The sequence below is a fragment of the Mirounga angustirostris genome, unplaced genomic scaffold, assembly GCF_029215605.1.
Source record: "Mirounga angustirostris isolate CCGP_5_RB_7025 unplaced genomic scaffold, mMirAng1.0.hap1 SCAF_9, whole genome shotgun sequence".
NCBI lineage: Eukaryota > Metazoa > Chordata > Mammalia > Carnivora > Phocidae > Mirounga > Mirounga angustirostris.
The window spans coordinates 79,954,730-79,971,700 of NW_026991717.1; the positions used below are offsets into that span (position 1 = coordinate 79,954,730).

General features: G+C 36.7%; 1 protein-coding gene across 5 annotated transcripts in view; it reads right to left on the reverse strand.

Annotated features, from left to right (window-relative positions):
• The window catches only part of STRN3 (striatin 3), a 107,430-nt gene that overhangs the window by 50,306 nt on the left and 40,153 nt on the right, over positions 1-16,971 (reverse strand). For all 5 annotated transcript variants that reach the window (XR_010405134.1, XM_045900670.3, XM_045900672.3 and 2 more), the window contains exons 2-4: positions 7,777-7,880; positions 7,035-7,108; positions 2,144-2,225 (exon numbers count right to left, since the gene is read on the reverse strand). Coding sequence is in view for 4 of the 5 variants with exons in the window: in XM_045900670.3 (XP_045756626.1) it covers positions 2,144-2,225; positions 7,035-7,108; positions 7,777-7,880 (260 nt within the window). In the remaining variant the exon portion in view is untranslated. The remainder of the gene's footprint in view (positions 1-2,143; positions 2,226-7,034; positions 7,109-7,776; positions 7,881-16,971) is intronic.

Sequence of the window (16,971 nt, forward strand, 5' to 3'; positions counted from 1 at the left end):
AGAAAGCCTGGGGACACAGACATCTAAAGGGCTAGAAAAATAAGAGAAAATAAAAGAAAATAAAAGCAAGCACTTGAGAAATAAGGGTAGGAAATGACAGCGGGGAGTAAGTAAGAAAAAAGAGCTCAAAAAAGAATGAATAGTTAATGTCAAATATTTCCAAAAGATTAAATAGGAACAAAAAAGGTTTCTTAAGTATGTTTGTGAGTAGCTTCAATGTAGTATCAAAGTGGAAAACAGAGTACACAGCTGAGAAATGAACAAGGAAGACTACGGAAATAAACTGTCAGAGAAAGATGTGGAGAGACAGAATATTAATCCAGGCAATAACATTAGGCTTTTATAAGAGAAATACTGTATAAGTGATTTCTCTACAGCTACTGTACTCTTCTAACTGCAATTCTCTTTTGGGGGGAACAGCTGCCAGCACACTCTAACCATGCGGCAGTGTGAATGAGCAGCCAAGATCTCACACAACTAGGTAAAAATAACTGACTCATGGGCGTTTATTTGATCAAGTTAAGCCAATTCTGACTAAAACAGGGGGTCCCCTGCCATCTGGAGAAAAGTGGTTTTCAGTAGAAAACACTGTAACTGATACACAGAGGAGAAGAAAACCAGAGAATAAGAACATATCATGGGTGTTTCCATTCCCTGAGAAGTCCTCAGGTGTATGTTGGCTCTTGTCTTCCGGATACTCAGTTATTCAGCACTTTCCTCAATTCTGCTAGCATCCTTCCAAAGAATAATCTGTTTTTACTGAAGTTTGTTCAAGTTTTAGTCACTAAGAGTTTGGACTGATAGTTTCAAGAGTTTGAATGAAACACCAGAAACTAAAGTGATAAATATGAGGTTTAAATACATCTACAGAAAGGAAAGCAAAAAGTTAAGGAGTTCTCACCTGAAAGCCTTCATATTTTCAGTGAAGTAGAACCTGAGGTGCTCTAATGAGTAAGGGAGAATGGGCTGAGATAGGGTAAAAGTTTAGAGTATCTACTGAGGTATAATGGGAGCAGGACATGACCGGGGTTATGGAAAAAGGCTCTCTGTAATGTTTGTACAGGAAACCATGAATATGTAGGGGCATTCAGAGGACTCTGTGATTTTTCTCCAAGATTTAATTAGAAACAGAAGCAGCAGACAGCAAGACTGAACTAGGGCTGAGATACTGCAGGTATAGTAAAATGACTGGTGGGAGAGGGGTAAGAGAGGGCAGCAAGAAAGCTAGGGGTCCTAGCAAAAGGGTGATGAATGATGGGGTCTAAGGTGGAGCTAGGTAAAAATAAAAACAAGAAAAGCCGACATCAACAAATAAACAAAGTAAAACCAACCAGAGCTCAAGGAGCTTAAGGAGAAAATGAAGTAGCCAAGAATCTAAAGATCAAGGTAAGGTCAGAGGGCAAATAACATGGGAGTTGGGGGTGGAAAAGGCGGAATATAAGACAAGTGTTGGATCATGGAATATTCCAGAGTAGGGTAGTTCTAGGTAGTAACAAGATCAAGGGTCTGACCACATTTCACAGGGTTACTGAAGTAAAGCTAAACATGTATAGAGTTGAGAAGGTTGAATAATTGTAAATCACTCAGGCTATCAGTAGTACACAGGTACCAAAGCTTTAAAAATATAAGACCGAAAAACAGATAAAAGACAGTAAGTAAAATATGCCACACAATTACTTATAATACAGCAAAGAATTCAAACATCAAAAAGTTTCCTCAAAAATTCAAGTAAAAGTAGGATTTGGCAAGCCACTTATGAAAGGTTTCAGATAACCAGTTAAATTCCTCTATAAACCAGTAACACTCCCACTTAAACGCAAGTCTGTGAATTCTGCAGTGATGGGAATGAGAGCATCCACAAGTATGAACTCTATATTGTTTTTGTTCTCACCTTCCAGTCATCCAGTTTTTATGACATTCTACCCCACAAATAAGAAAACATCATCATCCTGAGCAGTGTTCAAAGGAACATTCAGAGGAGACAAACTTTAAAAAGATCGAATAGTCTAATAAAGAGAGCAATTTGAAAACTCTACACACTGTCCTATAATCACCAAATAATTTTTCACTTGCAAAGTGATTGAAATAGAAGCACTTTCATACCTAGATCCTTAAAGAAAGCTGAAAATGAACCATTACTTACTGTCTTAACAGCTGTCTGCCTTGCTTCCATGTTAACTGGCTATTCTGAGGTGCTGTGGGAGCTTCTGTGTCTTTGGTTTCTTCTAAAAATTAACACACACACACAAAAAGATGATTTCATACCCATTATTTCAACTCTTGAGAAAATATTGTCGAAGTTCTCTCAGGGATAAATTCCCACAAAATATAACTATTTTATAAAGGACAGAAATAAATGAACAACTATTATTTACTGTGGGTCACTCATTTTAAATGTGTTTATCCCAATCAACACTCAGGTACAACCCTCCTTGTTTTAAAATTGGGAAAACCCAAGAGTACATCAACTATTCTACTAGAGATTCAAAAACCAAAAGACTAGGCTTTGAAATGAAATGCTAAAAAGTAATTTTTTTTTTTTAACTACCAGAATTCTGCTGGGTTGAATGCTTTCAAAAATAAAAAGCTATATTTAATATTTACTTAAGCTATTCAAAATCAACACTTAGGAAACCTAGTATATATAAAACTACTGAATAACTTAATTTTGAATCTGTACCAGTTAACTTTAAGTCTATATCATAACATTTTATATAATCAATTTCATTTTAAGAACTAAAACTTAAGGGGTGCCTGGGTGGCTCGGTCGTTAAGCATGTCTGCCTTCGGCTCGAGTCATGATCCCAGGGTTCTGGGATCAAGCCCCGCGTCGGGCTCCCTGTTCTGCGGGAGCCTGCTTCTCCCTCTCCCACTCCCCCTCCTCTCCCACTCCCCCTGCTTGTGTTCCCTCTCTCGCTGTCTCTCTTTCTCAAGTAAATAAATAAAACCTTTAAAAAAAAAAAAAAAGAACTAAAACTTAAACCAGAAAATAGTTTCTACTACAAGTAAAAAGTCATATATTATTCTGGAATAAAAGTATACACATTAAGAGAGAGTTTAATAAATACTATAGGGGGTCTGGGCGGCTCATGTCGGTTAAGCATCCAACTCTTGATTTCGGCTCAGGTCATAATCTCAGGGTGGTGAGATCGAGCCCCAAGCCAGGCTCCCCACTCAGTGGGGAGTCTGCTTCTCTCTTTCTCCCTCTCCTGCTGGCCCCTCTCCCCACTCTCTCTCTCTCAAATAAATAAATACATCTTTAAAAAAAAAATACTATAATCTGAAGTGAGTCAAATTCTCAGTAAGTATCCCTAGAGAGATTTAAAACTATGTATCAGCACTAATGATATCACAGAAATATTTTCCTATAAAGTCCCATTATGAAAATAAAGCAGAGAAGAGAGGATCATAGAAGATCAGCCCTCACACTGAATGTTGACAACCCTTACCATGGCTCACAGTTGTTGGGCTCCTAGACTCCTCACAGTCATGAGAACAAATACTGGTAGCAGGCATTACTTCTCTAAGCCTAACAATCCCATTATTAACATCTTTTCATTCTTACCCTGAACACAGGAATTTCTAAGATTTCTAGAAATAATTATTTCACCCTAATAGCCTACTTTTCTATTTATAATTTTTTCTATTTATACCATTTGTTTACTGTGTAATTACATATAATACATAACCACTGGAGAAAAAAATACATTTTTAGAAGGAACTATAACTGCCCCAAATCCTATCACCAAGTGTTAGTACTTGAGAATTTATCAATCCCTATTTTTCATCTCAAAATACATAAACTCCTTTCTTAAAAAGGGGGGGGGGGGGCAATGTGTGCACTGTACTATAAGCTGCTTTTGACAACATATTTCAACATTCTCTTGATGGCAATAGATTAATATCATAAAATTATTCCATAGAAAGTATATTTAATTTAACTAGTCAACTAATGTTGACATTAGTTTCCACTTTTCCCTATTATAAATAATGCTGCTAAGGATATCCTTGAAGTACAACAGAAGCATACAGCTCAATGAATTTTTTAACACACCAATATAACCAGTTCCTCAATGAAGAAAAAAAACATTTATCAGCACCCTGAAAGCTTTCCTTGTGCCCTCTTCCAATCACTAGACACTCCAAAAGGATATCAATACTATCCTGATTTATAAAACCTAGATTAATTTTTTAACTTTATATTCATGAAATCATTTATATCAATTTTCACACTGTCAGATGTAGTTACGAGTTTGTTCATTTTTGTTGCTAAAGAGCATTCCACTATGCTAAAATATCACACAGTATTATGTACCCATTCTAACACTGCAGGTCACTCAAGTTGTTTCCAGATTTTTATTACAAGATACTATATACAAGCCTTATGATGAACATATGTAAGCCTTTTAAGGAGTAGAATACCTAGAAGTAGAATTATTGGGCCACAGAGCACGCTGCTAGGGCTATGTTCCCTTTAGTATCACCGACAAACCACTTTTAGAGCAGTTCAATCAATTTTCAATCCCAACAGGTTGTTCTAAATCCTCATCAACACTTGACCTTTCTCTTTTGTATTTTATTTTAGCCATTCTGGTAGGTGTCTAATTGTATACACTGCACTTCGGTTGTATTTCCTCAATAACTAATAAAATTGAGTCTCATTTCATCTACTTATTGGCCATTTGGATCTCTTCTCTTATGGGCTGCCTTTTCAAGTCTTTTGCCTATTTTTCTACTGTTAGATTTTTTTTTCCCCCTAAATGTATGAAAAAGAGCTCTTTACATATTTAGATACATAGGGTTAAACCAGTTTAGGATACATACACATATTGGTATTACTGAGGCACAGGTATAAAAACATGCATATCTTGTACTTCTGTCAAGACAATATTTTACATATTTTTTTACATTTTGATTTATTTTGTGTATATATAAAAGACAACACTAATTTAATGTCTATCTCAATCCATACTTTGATGTAATTTTATTCCATTTTGTTTTCATGTTGTATTTTGCCCATCCCTTCGTTGTTTTCCCCTGCTCAACACCATGAAGTTTTTCTACATCAATAAAAGCAATCTATGTTGCTATTATTGTTCCCATAAATAAAATACTTGGATGTCATTGTATTCCTCATTTTAAGGAAGTTTTAATAGTTAAATTTATATAGATAAAAAGAGTTGTTTTTAATCTTACCTCAGTTGTAGGCAGTAGAGATTTATCTGCTAATGATCTGTTTTATACAAGTTGTTGTACTGAGACCAGCTAACCAATTCTGACTCTAGCTCCAGGAACAATGCAGCTGCAACTAGCCACCTTCCTCACATTTACGAAGACCAAGTTAGGGGGGGATAGCCCTCGAGTTAGAAAATGAATACTTATTTTGTGAATATTCTAACCATATTAGAAAGAAAAGGAGTCAAAGAAAAGTTCTGAATTCATTAGGTTGTGTGAAGCCACTCTACTCCCTCTAACTGCAATAAGACTACTGTAGTAAACAAGGCCCAAAATATATACTTTCCATCTTTTTATCACTTATTGTTGCTTTTCCAAGGATTAGGCCACAATACTGTTCCCTACTATCAAAGTGAACCTTCATAATCACTGAAAAGCCAGACCAAAGGAAACCCATGCAGGACGCTTGGGTGGCTCAGTCGGTTAAGCATCTGCCTTCAGCTCAGGTCATGATCCCAGGGTCCTGGGATCCAGCCCCGCATCTGGCTCCTTGCTCAGTGGAGAGTCTGCTTCTCCCTCTGCCTGCCTTTCTCTTTTTCTGTCTCTGACAAATAAATAAAATCTTAAAAAAAAAAAAGGAAACTCATGCTGCTCTTATTTTTTTTCTTAATTTTATATATATGCCAACAACCTGAAGATATAAATGGTAAAATTAGTAAGTGGAGAAAAATTAAATCAACTGCAGGTTGTATGTATGAAGTGTTTTGCCAAGTTCTAAGTACTTAACATTAAACTTAATATTAAATTAATAGTATTTAATATTAAACTAAAAACCAATTAAATTTTTAAAATTTACTCTGCCACCTAACTAAAAAAAAATCCCTACGTAAGTTTTATTTTCCCTACCATATATGCTTTGACTTTATTAGATATGGTACAACTATAGGAGAGGAAAAATTGCATATCCAAATAAAGAAACACTTTTTTCTTGTCTTAGTAACCAGCACCCAAGAACAGCACAGAATTCAATCTGACTGCACCATCAAAATGTATATATGAATTCTAAATATACCTGAAATAAGAAACTGATAATATGCCCAGTATTGTATAATATAAATCAAAATAATCCTCATTTATTATTAGATGTTTAGACGACTCAAACTGTATTGCTTCTCAGCCTTTTGGTTAAGATCAAGTGTAAACTACTCAAACTGTAATCATATAGAACCCTCAAGTTATCATTAAACTGTTACCCTTTTCCTATATCCAGCCATCTCTTCCCAGCATAACTGTTCATCAGATACTACTCTCACCCTCAATATCCATTCATTTAATTTAGTGCAAGATGCAAAATTTAGTATAGTTGCAAGATGAAGTGAAGATTTTTTTTTTCCTTCTCTTAACCTTATTTGGCTGCCTATGAGGTTTCCAAATTCAATCAAATTTCCAATTTTCAGAATTAAACTGTATTAATCACAGCTTCTCCAGTTAAAAAGAACTTTGTAATAATAAAAAATTAAGCTCATATGGGCTAAGAATTACCTACAAGTATAGAAGGAACTGTTTCATTACCTTTCACCTCTAATTAATACCAAAAATGCACCCACAATTTTACAAAGGTTTCAACACAAGGAAAACAGGATAAATAGCCTCAGGATTGAGATGTAGATAAAACTACTTACTTTATTCATTTATTATTTTCGCAAAACACTAGATAATATTACAGTAGTCAACCATTTGACTAACCAATGCTATCAAAGCAAAATGAGGATGAAGAAAACATGTCTGTTACATAAAAATGAGCTTAAACCAATTTTTCTTGAATTGGGTCAGAAGGTTAACAGAAGAATCAAGTTTACCTGATTCAAAAGTTGGCATTTTCAAATCACCTTGGTTCAGTTCTGTGCCATATTTTAATTTGTGATATTTTGCCCTGAAAATTCAATAATAAATTGTTGAAAGAGAATATTTTCTCCTTTTCTACACAGTTAAGACTGGTATACATTTCTCTAATAACAAATAAAACATAATATGAATGTCTGTTTTTAAGCTTTACTTGCAAAGGAAGTTAGGAAAAAAGGTGCACTGCTGTGAAAGAAAAAAATGTAAATTACCCAATTAACATATACACCTGAGTAAAGATAATTTTTTCCTGATCTTTAAAGAAAAAAAAAAAATCCCAAAACTTAGGTTCCATAACAAAAGACGAAAATTATTTCAATTTTAAAGATTTAAATCTTTTCTTTTCCCATTATAAGAATCAAATCAAAGTATCATCTTGTATTTTGGGCAGGGTTTCATTTCTTTCAAAGAGCTTTCTTTTTTTAAAGGAGATTATTAATCTCTTTTATTTATGCATATTTTTTAAGATTTTATTTATTTATTTTCCATTCAGTACATGCCCTCTTTAATACCCATCACCAGGCTAACCCATCCCCCCCACCCCCCTCCCCTCTAAACCCCTCAGTTTGTTTCTCAGAGTCCATAGTCTCTCATGGTTCGTCTCCCCCTCCGATTCCCCCCACTTCAAAGAACTTTTAAATATACTGTACACTAGTATTAAAAAAAATATTGTTCTATTACCAAATGAGGTACACATACCTTTCTTGTTTTAATGCATACTCTAACATCTTTATTCTTCTTACTAAATCCTTCTTCAAGTTTTCTTGACCTTTTCTTTCTCCTTGCAAAAATGCTATCCGGGCCTAAAAATATAGAAAATTCATTTATTTTCATTTTTTCCTAACAATACATAGGGAACCAAAAATAAGAAAACGTGACAGAAAGTTTTAAAATTCATAGAAACAGTCAACCAAACTTTGTTAGTAACACAATTATTTTAAAAATAAGCATGACTATAAATCAGCAATTTGCTTACAATCTTAAAGTCTTTAATATTAGTAATTTTTACATAACCATAAAAGGAAATCTTATACATAAAAATTGAACTTACTTCCTAACATATAAGTCACAAAGAACTAAAAACTATTATTTTCATAAATAGATAAAATATTTTTACCAAAATGAGATACTGGTTGTTTCAAAAAACAGTAATAATACCTCAAAAGCATTTTATGAAATACTTAAAAATTTATAATCTTTTCTATTCTACCCACCCACTCCAAATTCTTTCAATTCTTGAAACAACACCACAGTATTGCAAATAGTTTAAGTAAAGCCACCAATGTTCAAAGAACTCATTACTTTCTCTTGTCATTTTTCTACTGTGAGAGGAATTTTTTTCATTTTAATTGCCTTATTTCCTATGAGAGGTAACTCTCTTATCTTTTTCTGGCCCCTCCTGTCATGTCAGTCCCCTTTATACACCCAACACTAAAGAGTAATGTTTAAAGAGACTAGCATCTGTGTGGAGACATTTGCCATTATGCACATGATAACAATAAAATTAACTTCCACATAGAGGAGAATGCTCTTGCTGAGATAACCTATAGATGTATTTGTTGATTAAGAAAAAGGAAGCTACTTAGTAACCTAAATCACGATTAATGGAATCAGAACACATGAATTCAGCTGAATGATGTAACCCATTCAGTTAGGATCTGTTCATTTCTATAAAAGAAATAGCCAACAGACCAGCTAAATCAAACTGATTAATAAAAACATAGGACTATTAAATGCCCACTGCCATCAAAACGAGCTCTTCTCTATTATCCTTTTTTTTTTTTAAGATTTATTTTATTTATTTGAGAGAGAGAGAGAAAGAGAATGAGCACAAGCAGGGGAGAAGAGCAGAGGGAGAGCGAGAAGCAGACTTCCCCTTCAGTAGGGAGCCTGATTCCAGACTAGATCACAGGACAGAGATCATGACCTGAGCAGAAGGCAGAGGCTTAACCAACTGAGCCACCCAGCTGTCCCTCTATTATCCTTTAAAAAAAACAAAAACAAAAACACAAAACATGAGGGGCACCAGGGTAGCTCGGATCAGTTAAGCTAAGCACTGCACTCTTGATGATCTCAGGGTCGTGAGATCAAAACGAGCTTAAGATTCTTTCTCTCTCTCTCCCGCCCCCCCCCCACCACTGCTTACTCTCTCTCTCTTTCACTCTCTCTGAAATAAAAAAGAAAAAGAAATCATCTATAACTCCTTAACACCTGAGATGTTAGCTACATAACACTTCCAAATACAAATTTCAAAACAAAAACAAAACGTCTAGGAGGGATGGTAACTATTCAGAAGCTAACAGTCTAATATCCTAAAGAGAAAAGTTTGACTCTTGAGCCACAAAGCAAAAGCGAAACGTCAATTTCATCACACAGCCTCAAGAAATTCTAAGTTTTTTGCCTGCATCAACTTTCTTTTTTTTCACCACAGTAAATGCAGTCACCATCCATTGTCACCATACAACACCCTTACAGTATTGCTGACTATATTCTCTATGGGGACTTTTCATTCCCTAACTTATCCATTCTGTAACTGGAAGTTGTACCTCTTTTTTTTTTTTTTTTTAATTCATTCGAGACACAGAGATACAGAGAGTGAGAGCACGCATGAGCAGGGGGAGAAGCAGTGGGAGGGGGAGAAGCAGGCTCCCTGCTGAGCAGGGAGCCCAGTGTGGGGCTCATTCCCAGAACCCTGGGATCATGACCTGAGCCGAAGGCAGACGCTTAACCACCTGAGCCACCCACACGCCCCTGGAAGTTGTACCTCTTAAACCACTTCACCTATTTTGTCCATCCGCCCAACGGCCTCACCTCTGGCAACCACCAGTTCTCTGTATTTATGATACTGTTTCTATTTTTTGTTTGTTCAATTTACTTTGTTTAGATTCCATATAAAAGTGAGATCATATAGTATTTCTCTTTCTTTGGCTTATTTCACTTAGCAGAATACCTTCTAGGTCCATCAATGTTGCCCCAAATGGCAAGATCTCATTCTTTTTATGGCTGAGTAATATTACATTGTGTAATATTCCTTCATCTTTATCTGTTCAACTATCAATGGCTAATTAGGTTGTTTCTGTACCTTGGCTATTGTAAATGCTGCAACGAACACAGGGGTGCATATATTTTTTCCAATTAGCATTTCCAATGTGGGGCTTGATCCCAGGACCCAGGATCATGACCTGAGCCTTTGTTTAACTGACTGAGCCACCTAAGCGCCCCAGAACCATCCTTGTACTGACTTCAAAGAAAAAAAAAAAAAAGCAGAAACCATTATCACATACTATAAAAGCATTATGTGACTCCAATTTCCAGATCTTATAAGCATACTGTTATTAGCAGTGCAAAAAGATGAAAAAAGCTTATTTTATTCTGCTTCTTAAAAAGCAGTAATCAGGGGCGCCTGGGTGGCTGAGTCGGTTAAGCGTCTGCCTTTGGCTCAGGTCATGATCCCTGAGTCCCAGGACTGAGTCCTGCATTGGGCTCCCTACTCAACAGGGGTCTGCTTCTCCCTCCCTCTGCTTCTTTCTTTCTCTGTCAAATAAATAAGTAAAATCTTAAAAAAAAAAACAGCAATCAGTGATTTTCCAAAGAGAAAGGCACTGAAACTAAGTGAAAGTCTCAAGGTCCTCTAAAGGATTAAAAAAAAAAAAACCTAAACAGTGGCAATGTTTCCTATTAGAATCTTACACTGTTGTCTATGTGCTACTGAAGCAGACAGTAGAATCTTATACTATTGTGAGAATTCATTTTCATTTCTTGTCTTGGCATTTTCCTATTAAAAACCATCCATCCATACAGAATCTAGTACATTAAACAGGCACAAACTACATTAAAAAAGCAAGAATCCCACAGCAGCTTTTGAACAGGAGTTGAAGGAAGATAATTCACAAACAAAAAGGACAAAAAAAGGTGAGAATTCATTAAGAAAATACCTTTAAAAGGACATGTCCTAACCCAAACTATGTGGAGATGAGGATAAAAAGAAAGTATCAGATATATCATGACTGCTGGACATGGCCTTATGACCTCACATCACAGAGTATCTATATAGATATCTGATTCTGACTTAAAAGGTAAAGGTTACGTCTGATAGTGATAAAAAAAAAAAAAGACCAATGGGCGCCTGAGTGGCTCAGTTGGTTAAGCGACTGCCTTTGGCTCAGGTCATGATCCTGGAGTCCCAGGATCGAGTCCCACATCGGGCTCCCTGCTCGGCGGGGAGTCTGCTTCTCCCTCTGACCCTCCCCCCTCTCATGTGCTCTCTCTCATTGTCTCTCTCAAATAAATAAATAAAATCTTAAAAAAAAAAAAAAGACCAATTAAGTAAGAGACAGTGTTTAATAAAGGTTCACTGACAACGAATTCCGAGCTGTTTTTACAGGTCATAATGCACCATTAGTAGGATCATCTCAGCAAATAAATACTTTAAAAATGCAAAAAAAAAAAAAGAATAGGGACACCTATACCACACCTGGGTGGCTCAGTCAGTTAAGCCCCTGCCTTCGGCTCAGGTCATGATACCAGAGTCCTGGGATCAAGCCCAAAATCCAGCTCCTAGCTCAGTGGGGAGCCTGCTTCTCTCTCTCTCCCTCTGCCCCCCAAACCTGCTCGTGCTCTCTTTCTCTGTCAAAATAAACAAATAAAATCTTTTTTAAAAAAAAAGTAACTGCAAAAAGCATATTTACAATGGCAACAAAAAACAAAAGTATCTAAGAATAAACCAACAAAAATGTGCAAGATCTCTGCATGAAAAACTGCAACCTGTACAAAAAAGACAACCTAAATGGAGTAGCAGACTCATAAAAAACAATTTTCATGCAAACTGTGAGTTAATGCAATTCCAATTAAACTTTCAGTGTGTGTGTGTGTGTAACTTGACAAAATGATTCTAAAATTTATGAAGAAATTCAAGTTGCCAAGAACAGGCAAGAGAATCCCCAAGGAGGAAATGGTAGAACCTGCTCTACCAGAAAGTAAGATGGTTTATAAAACTAGAGAAATTAAAACAGTGATTGGTACAGGGATAGACAAATAGATAAAAGAAAAAAAAAGAAAAAACCCAGAAACAAACCAATATATATGAGGTCACATGATTTATGAAAATAGAAGTTCAGAACAATAAGAATGGCCCTTTCAGAACTTGTGCTTAGTGTACAGGGTAAACATATGGGGGAAGGGAGATAAAATAAAACTTCTGCCTGATACATCAGTTGTAGGAGGATTACAGATCTAAATGTGAAGACAGAACAATAATGCTTTTAGGATCTAATATATATCTTCAAAATCTCAGATTAAGGAAATAATTCTTTAACAAGACAAAACCATTAACCATAAAGAAAAGGAACAATAAATTCATTACCATTTTAAAAGTTCTGTTCAAGGCACAGCAGGGATTAGCAACCTGCTTCAGGCTTGTTTTTGGACAGCCCCAGAGTGAAAAATGGCTTAAAAAAAAAAACAAAAGAATGTCTAACAGAGACCCAATAATGGCCCATATAACCTAATACATTTACTACTGAAGTTTATAAACCTCCTATACTATTATCAGACAAAAAAGATTAAAAAAAAAAAAAAAAAGACTGCAAGAGACAAAGGACATTATATATTAATAAAAAGTTCAATAAAAAAAGATATAACAATTACAAATATTTATGTACTTAATAAAATCATTAAAATATATGAAGCAAAAACTGAAGGGGGAAACAGTTCCACAGTAATAGCTAGAGACTTCAATATCCCACTTTCAATAACAGATCAAATAATCAGACAGAAGATAAGGAAACAAGAGGACTTCAACAACACAATAAACCAACTAGATCTAACAGACATATATAGAACACTCTACCCAACAACAGAATACACATTCTTCAAGTATGCATGGGATATTCTCCAGGATGGACCATGTTCACCACAAATTAAGTCTCACTATTAAAACAATAAATACCATAAAAAAATTTCAACACAACAAAAAAAGAAATCAGTAACAAAACTGGAAAACTCATAAATTAGTAGAAATTGAACAACACACTCTTAAGCAACTAATGGAACAAATCACCAGAAATATTAGAAAATACTTAGGAATAAAAATGAAAATACAGGGTGCCTGGGTGGCTCAGTTGGTTAAGCAACTGCCTTCGGCTCAGGTCATGATCCTGGAGTCCCTGGATCGAGTCCCGCATCCGGCTCCCTGCTCGGCAGGGAGTCTGCTTCTCCCTCTGACCCTATCCCCTCTCATGTGTTCTCTCTCTCTCATTCTCTCTCAAATAAATAAAATCTTTAAAAAAAAAGAAAAAAATGAAAATACAGCATACCAAAACCTACGGGATGCAAACGCAGTGTTGAGGGGAAAATTTACAGCTATAAATGCTTATATTAAAAACAAGAGGGCGCCTGGGTGGCTGAGTTTGTTAAGCGTCTGCCTTTGGCTCAGGTCATGATCCCAGAGTTCTGAGATGGAGCCCCTCATCTGGCTCCCTGCTCAGAGGGGAGTGGCTTCTCCCTCTCCCTCTGCTTCTCCCCCAACTTGTTCTTGCTCGCTCTCTCTCAAATAAATAAATAACATCTTAAAAAAAAAAAAAAATCTCAAATTAACAACGTAGCGTTACTATTTAAGGAACAAGAAAAACAACAAATCAAACCCAAAGGTAGCAGAAGGAAAGAAATAATAAAGATTAAAGCAAAGACAAACAAAATAGACAACAAAAAAACGGGAAAAAATCAACCTGATTCATCAAAAGTATCAACAAAATTGACAAAATGTTAGCTGGATCCACTAAGAAAAAAAGAAAAGACACAAATATTAAAATAGGGCGCCTGGGTGGCTCAGTTGGTTAAGCGACTGCCTCCAGCTCAGGTCATGATCCTGGAGTCCCTGGATCGAGTCCCGCATCGGGCTCCCTGCTCGGCAGGGAGTCTGCTTCGTCCTCTGACCCTATCCCCTCTCATGTGTTCTCTCTCTCTCATTCTCTCTCTCTCAAATAAATAAATAAAATCTTTAAAAATATATATATTAAAATAAAAAATGTAAGTGGAGGCATTACAACCAATTCTACAGAAATAAAAGGACTGGAAGAGTACTATGAACAACTGCACACCAACAAATTGGATAACCCAGAAACATAAAACCTAACCAGATTGAATGATGAAGAAAGAGAAAATCAGACCACTTATAGATTGATTCAGTATTCAAAAATCCCTCACATACAGGCATGCCTGGGTAGCTTAGTCCATTAAGAGTCTGACTCTTTTTTTTTTTTTTTTAAAGATTTTATTTATTTGACAGAGAGAGACACAGCGAGAGAGGGAACACAAGCGGGGGGAGCGGGAGAGGGAGAAGCAGGCTTCCCGCGGAGCAGGGAGCCCGACGCGGGGCTCGATCCCAGGACCCTGGGATCATGACCTGGGCCGAAGGCAGACGCTTAACGACTGAGCCACCCAGGCGCCCCAAGAGTCTGACTCTTGATTTAGGCTCAGGTCATGATCTCATGGCATGAGATTGAGTCCTGTGTCTTCGGGCTCCCCATTCAGCAGGGAGTCCACTTCTCTCTTTCTCCCTCTGCCTGCACGTGTTCTCCCTCTAAAATACATACATAAATCTTTTTTAAAAAATAAAAAATAAAAATCCCTTATACAAAGAAAAACCCTGGACATGATAGCTTTACTAGTGAATCCTGCCAAACATTTAAAGAATTAACATAAATCCTTCTAAAACATTTCTAAAAATTGAAGACAAAATATTTTTTAACTCATCAATGCCAGCAATGCCCCATACCAAAGCCAGACACAAACACTGTAAGAAAACTACAGACCAGTATCTCTTATCAACACTTATGTAAAAACCCTCAACATAATACTAGTAAATCAAATTCAGCAGCATATTACAAAAACTGTACACCCCACGACCAAGTGAGATTTATTCCTTGAATGCAAGGATGGTTTAACACAAGAAAACCAATCAATGTAAGGCACCTCATTAATAGAATAAAGGGGAAAAACTGCAAAACCATTTCAACCGATGCAGAAAAAGAGCTTGACAAAATTCAACACCCTTTCATCACAAAAAAAAAAAAAAAACCCAAACACTCAACAAACTAGGAATAAAATGAAACTATCTCAACATAACAAAAAAGCCATATATGAAAAGCCCACAACAAACATCATACTCGGGCGCCTGGGTGGCTCAGTTGGTTGGGCGACTGCCTTCGGCTCAGGTCATGATCCTGGAGTCCCGAGATCAAGTCCCACATCGGGCTTCCTGCTCAGCAGGGAATCTGCTTCTCCCTCTGACCCTCCTCCCTCTCATGTTCTCTGTCTCTCATTCTCTCTGTCTCAAATAAATAAACAAAATCTTAAAAAAAAAACAAACAAACATCATACTCAACAGTTTAAGACTGAAAGCTTTCCCTCTAAAATCAGAACAGGGGAAAGGGGTAGGTGTGCCTGACACCTGGGTGGCCCAGTCAGTAAGCGTCTGACTCTTGGTCTCAACTCAGGTCTTGATCTCAGGGTCATGAATTCAAGCCCCGTGTTTGGGTTCCATGCTGGGCATGGAGTCTACTTAAAAATAAATAAATAGGGGTGCCTGGGTGGCTCAGTCAGTTCAGCGGCTGCCTTCAGCTCAGGTCATGATCCCAGGGTCCTGGGATCGAGCCCCACATCGGGCTCCCTGCTCAGCAGACAGCCTGCTTCTCCCTTTCCCTCTGCTGCTCCCCCTGCTTGTGCTCTCTCTCTCTGTGTCAAATAAATAAATAAAATCTTTATATATATATAAAAATAAATCAAATCAAATCAAATGAGAACAAGGGAAGGATGCCTACGTCAATACTCCTATACGATATAGAACTATAAATACTGGCCAGAGTAATGAAGCAAGAAAAATAAAGGAATCCAAATTAGAAAAGAAGTAAAATTCTCTCTGTTCATAGATAATATGGTCTTATATGTAAAAAACCCAAAAGACTCCATAAAAATGTTAGGACTAACAAATTTTTTTTTTTTTTTAGATTTTATTTATTTATTTGACAGAGAGAGACACAGCGAGAGAGGGAACACAAGCAGGGCAAGTGGGAGAGGGAGAAGCAGACTTCCTGCTGAGCAGGGAGCCCGATGCGGGGCTCGATCCCAGGACCCCAGGATCATGACCTGAGCCGAAGGCAGACGCTTAACGACCGAGCCACCCAGGCACCCCAGGACTAACAAATTAAGCAAAGTACCAGGATATTGTCACACAAAAATCAACAGCATTTCTTTTCTCTTTTTTTTTTTTCCCCTTTTTTTGGGGGTTGGGGGGGAAGGCAGAGGGAGAGGGAGAGAAGGAATCTTAAACATGCTCCATGCCCAGCACAGAACCCAATACGGGGTTTGATCTCACAATCCTGAGATCATGACCTGAGCCAAAATCAAGTCAGATACTTAACCGACTGAGCCACCCAGACGCCCTCAACAGCATTTCTATATACCATCAATGAACAATCATGAAAGGACATTATAAAACAATTCCATTTTTAACAGCATCAAAAAGAATAAATTAACTTGGGAATTAACCAAGGAGGTGAAGGACTGGTACAGTGAAAAGTACAAAATAATGCTGAATGAAATTAAAGACTGAAATAAATGGAAACACATTTCGTGTTCATGGACTAGAACACTAATATTATTAAAATATCAATACTACCCAAATTTATAGATTCAGTGCAATTCTTTTCAAAATCCCAATGACATTTCTTGCAGAAATAGAAAAACCCATACTAAAATTTGCATGGAATCTCAGGGGGCCCCTAAATAGCAAAACAATCTTGAAAAAGAATGAAGTTGGAAGCCTTTCCTTTCCTAAGTTCAAAACATACTACACAAAGCAAGAGTTATCAAGACAGTATGATACTGGCAAAAAGA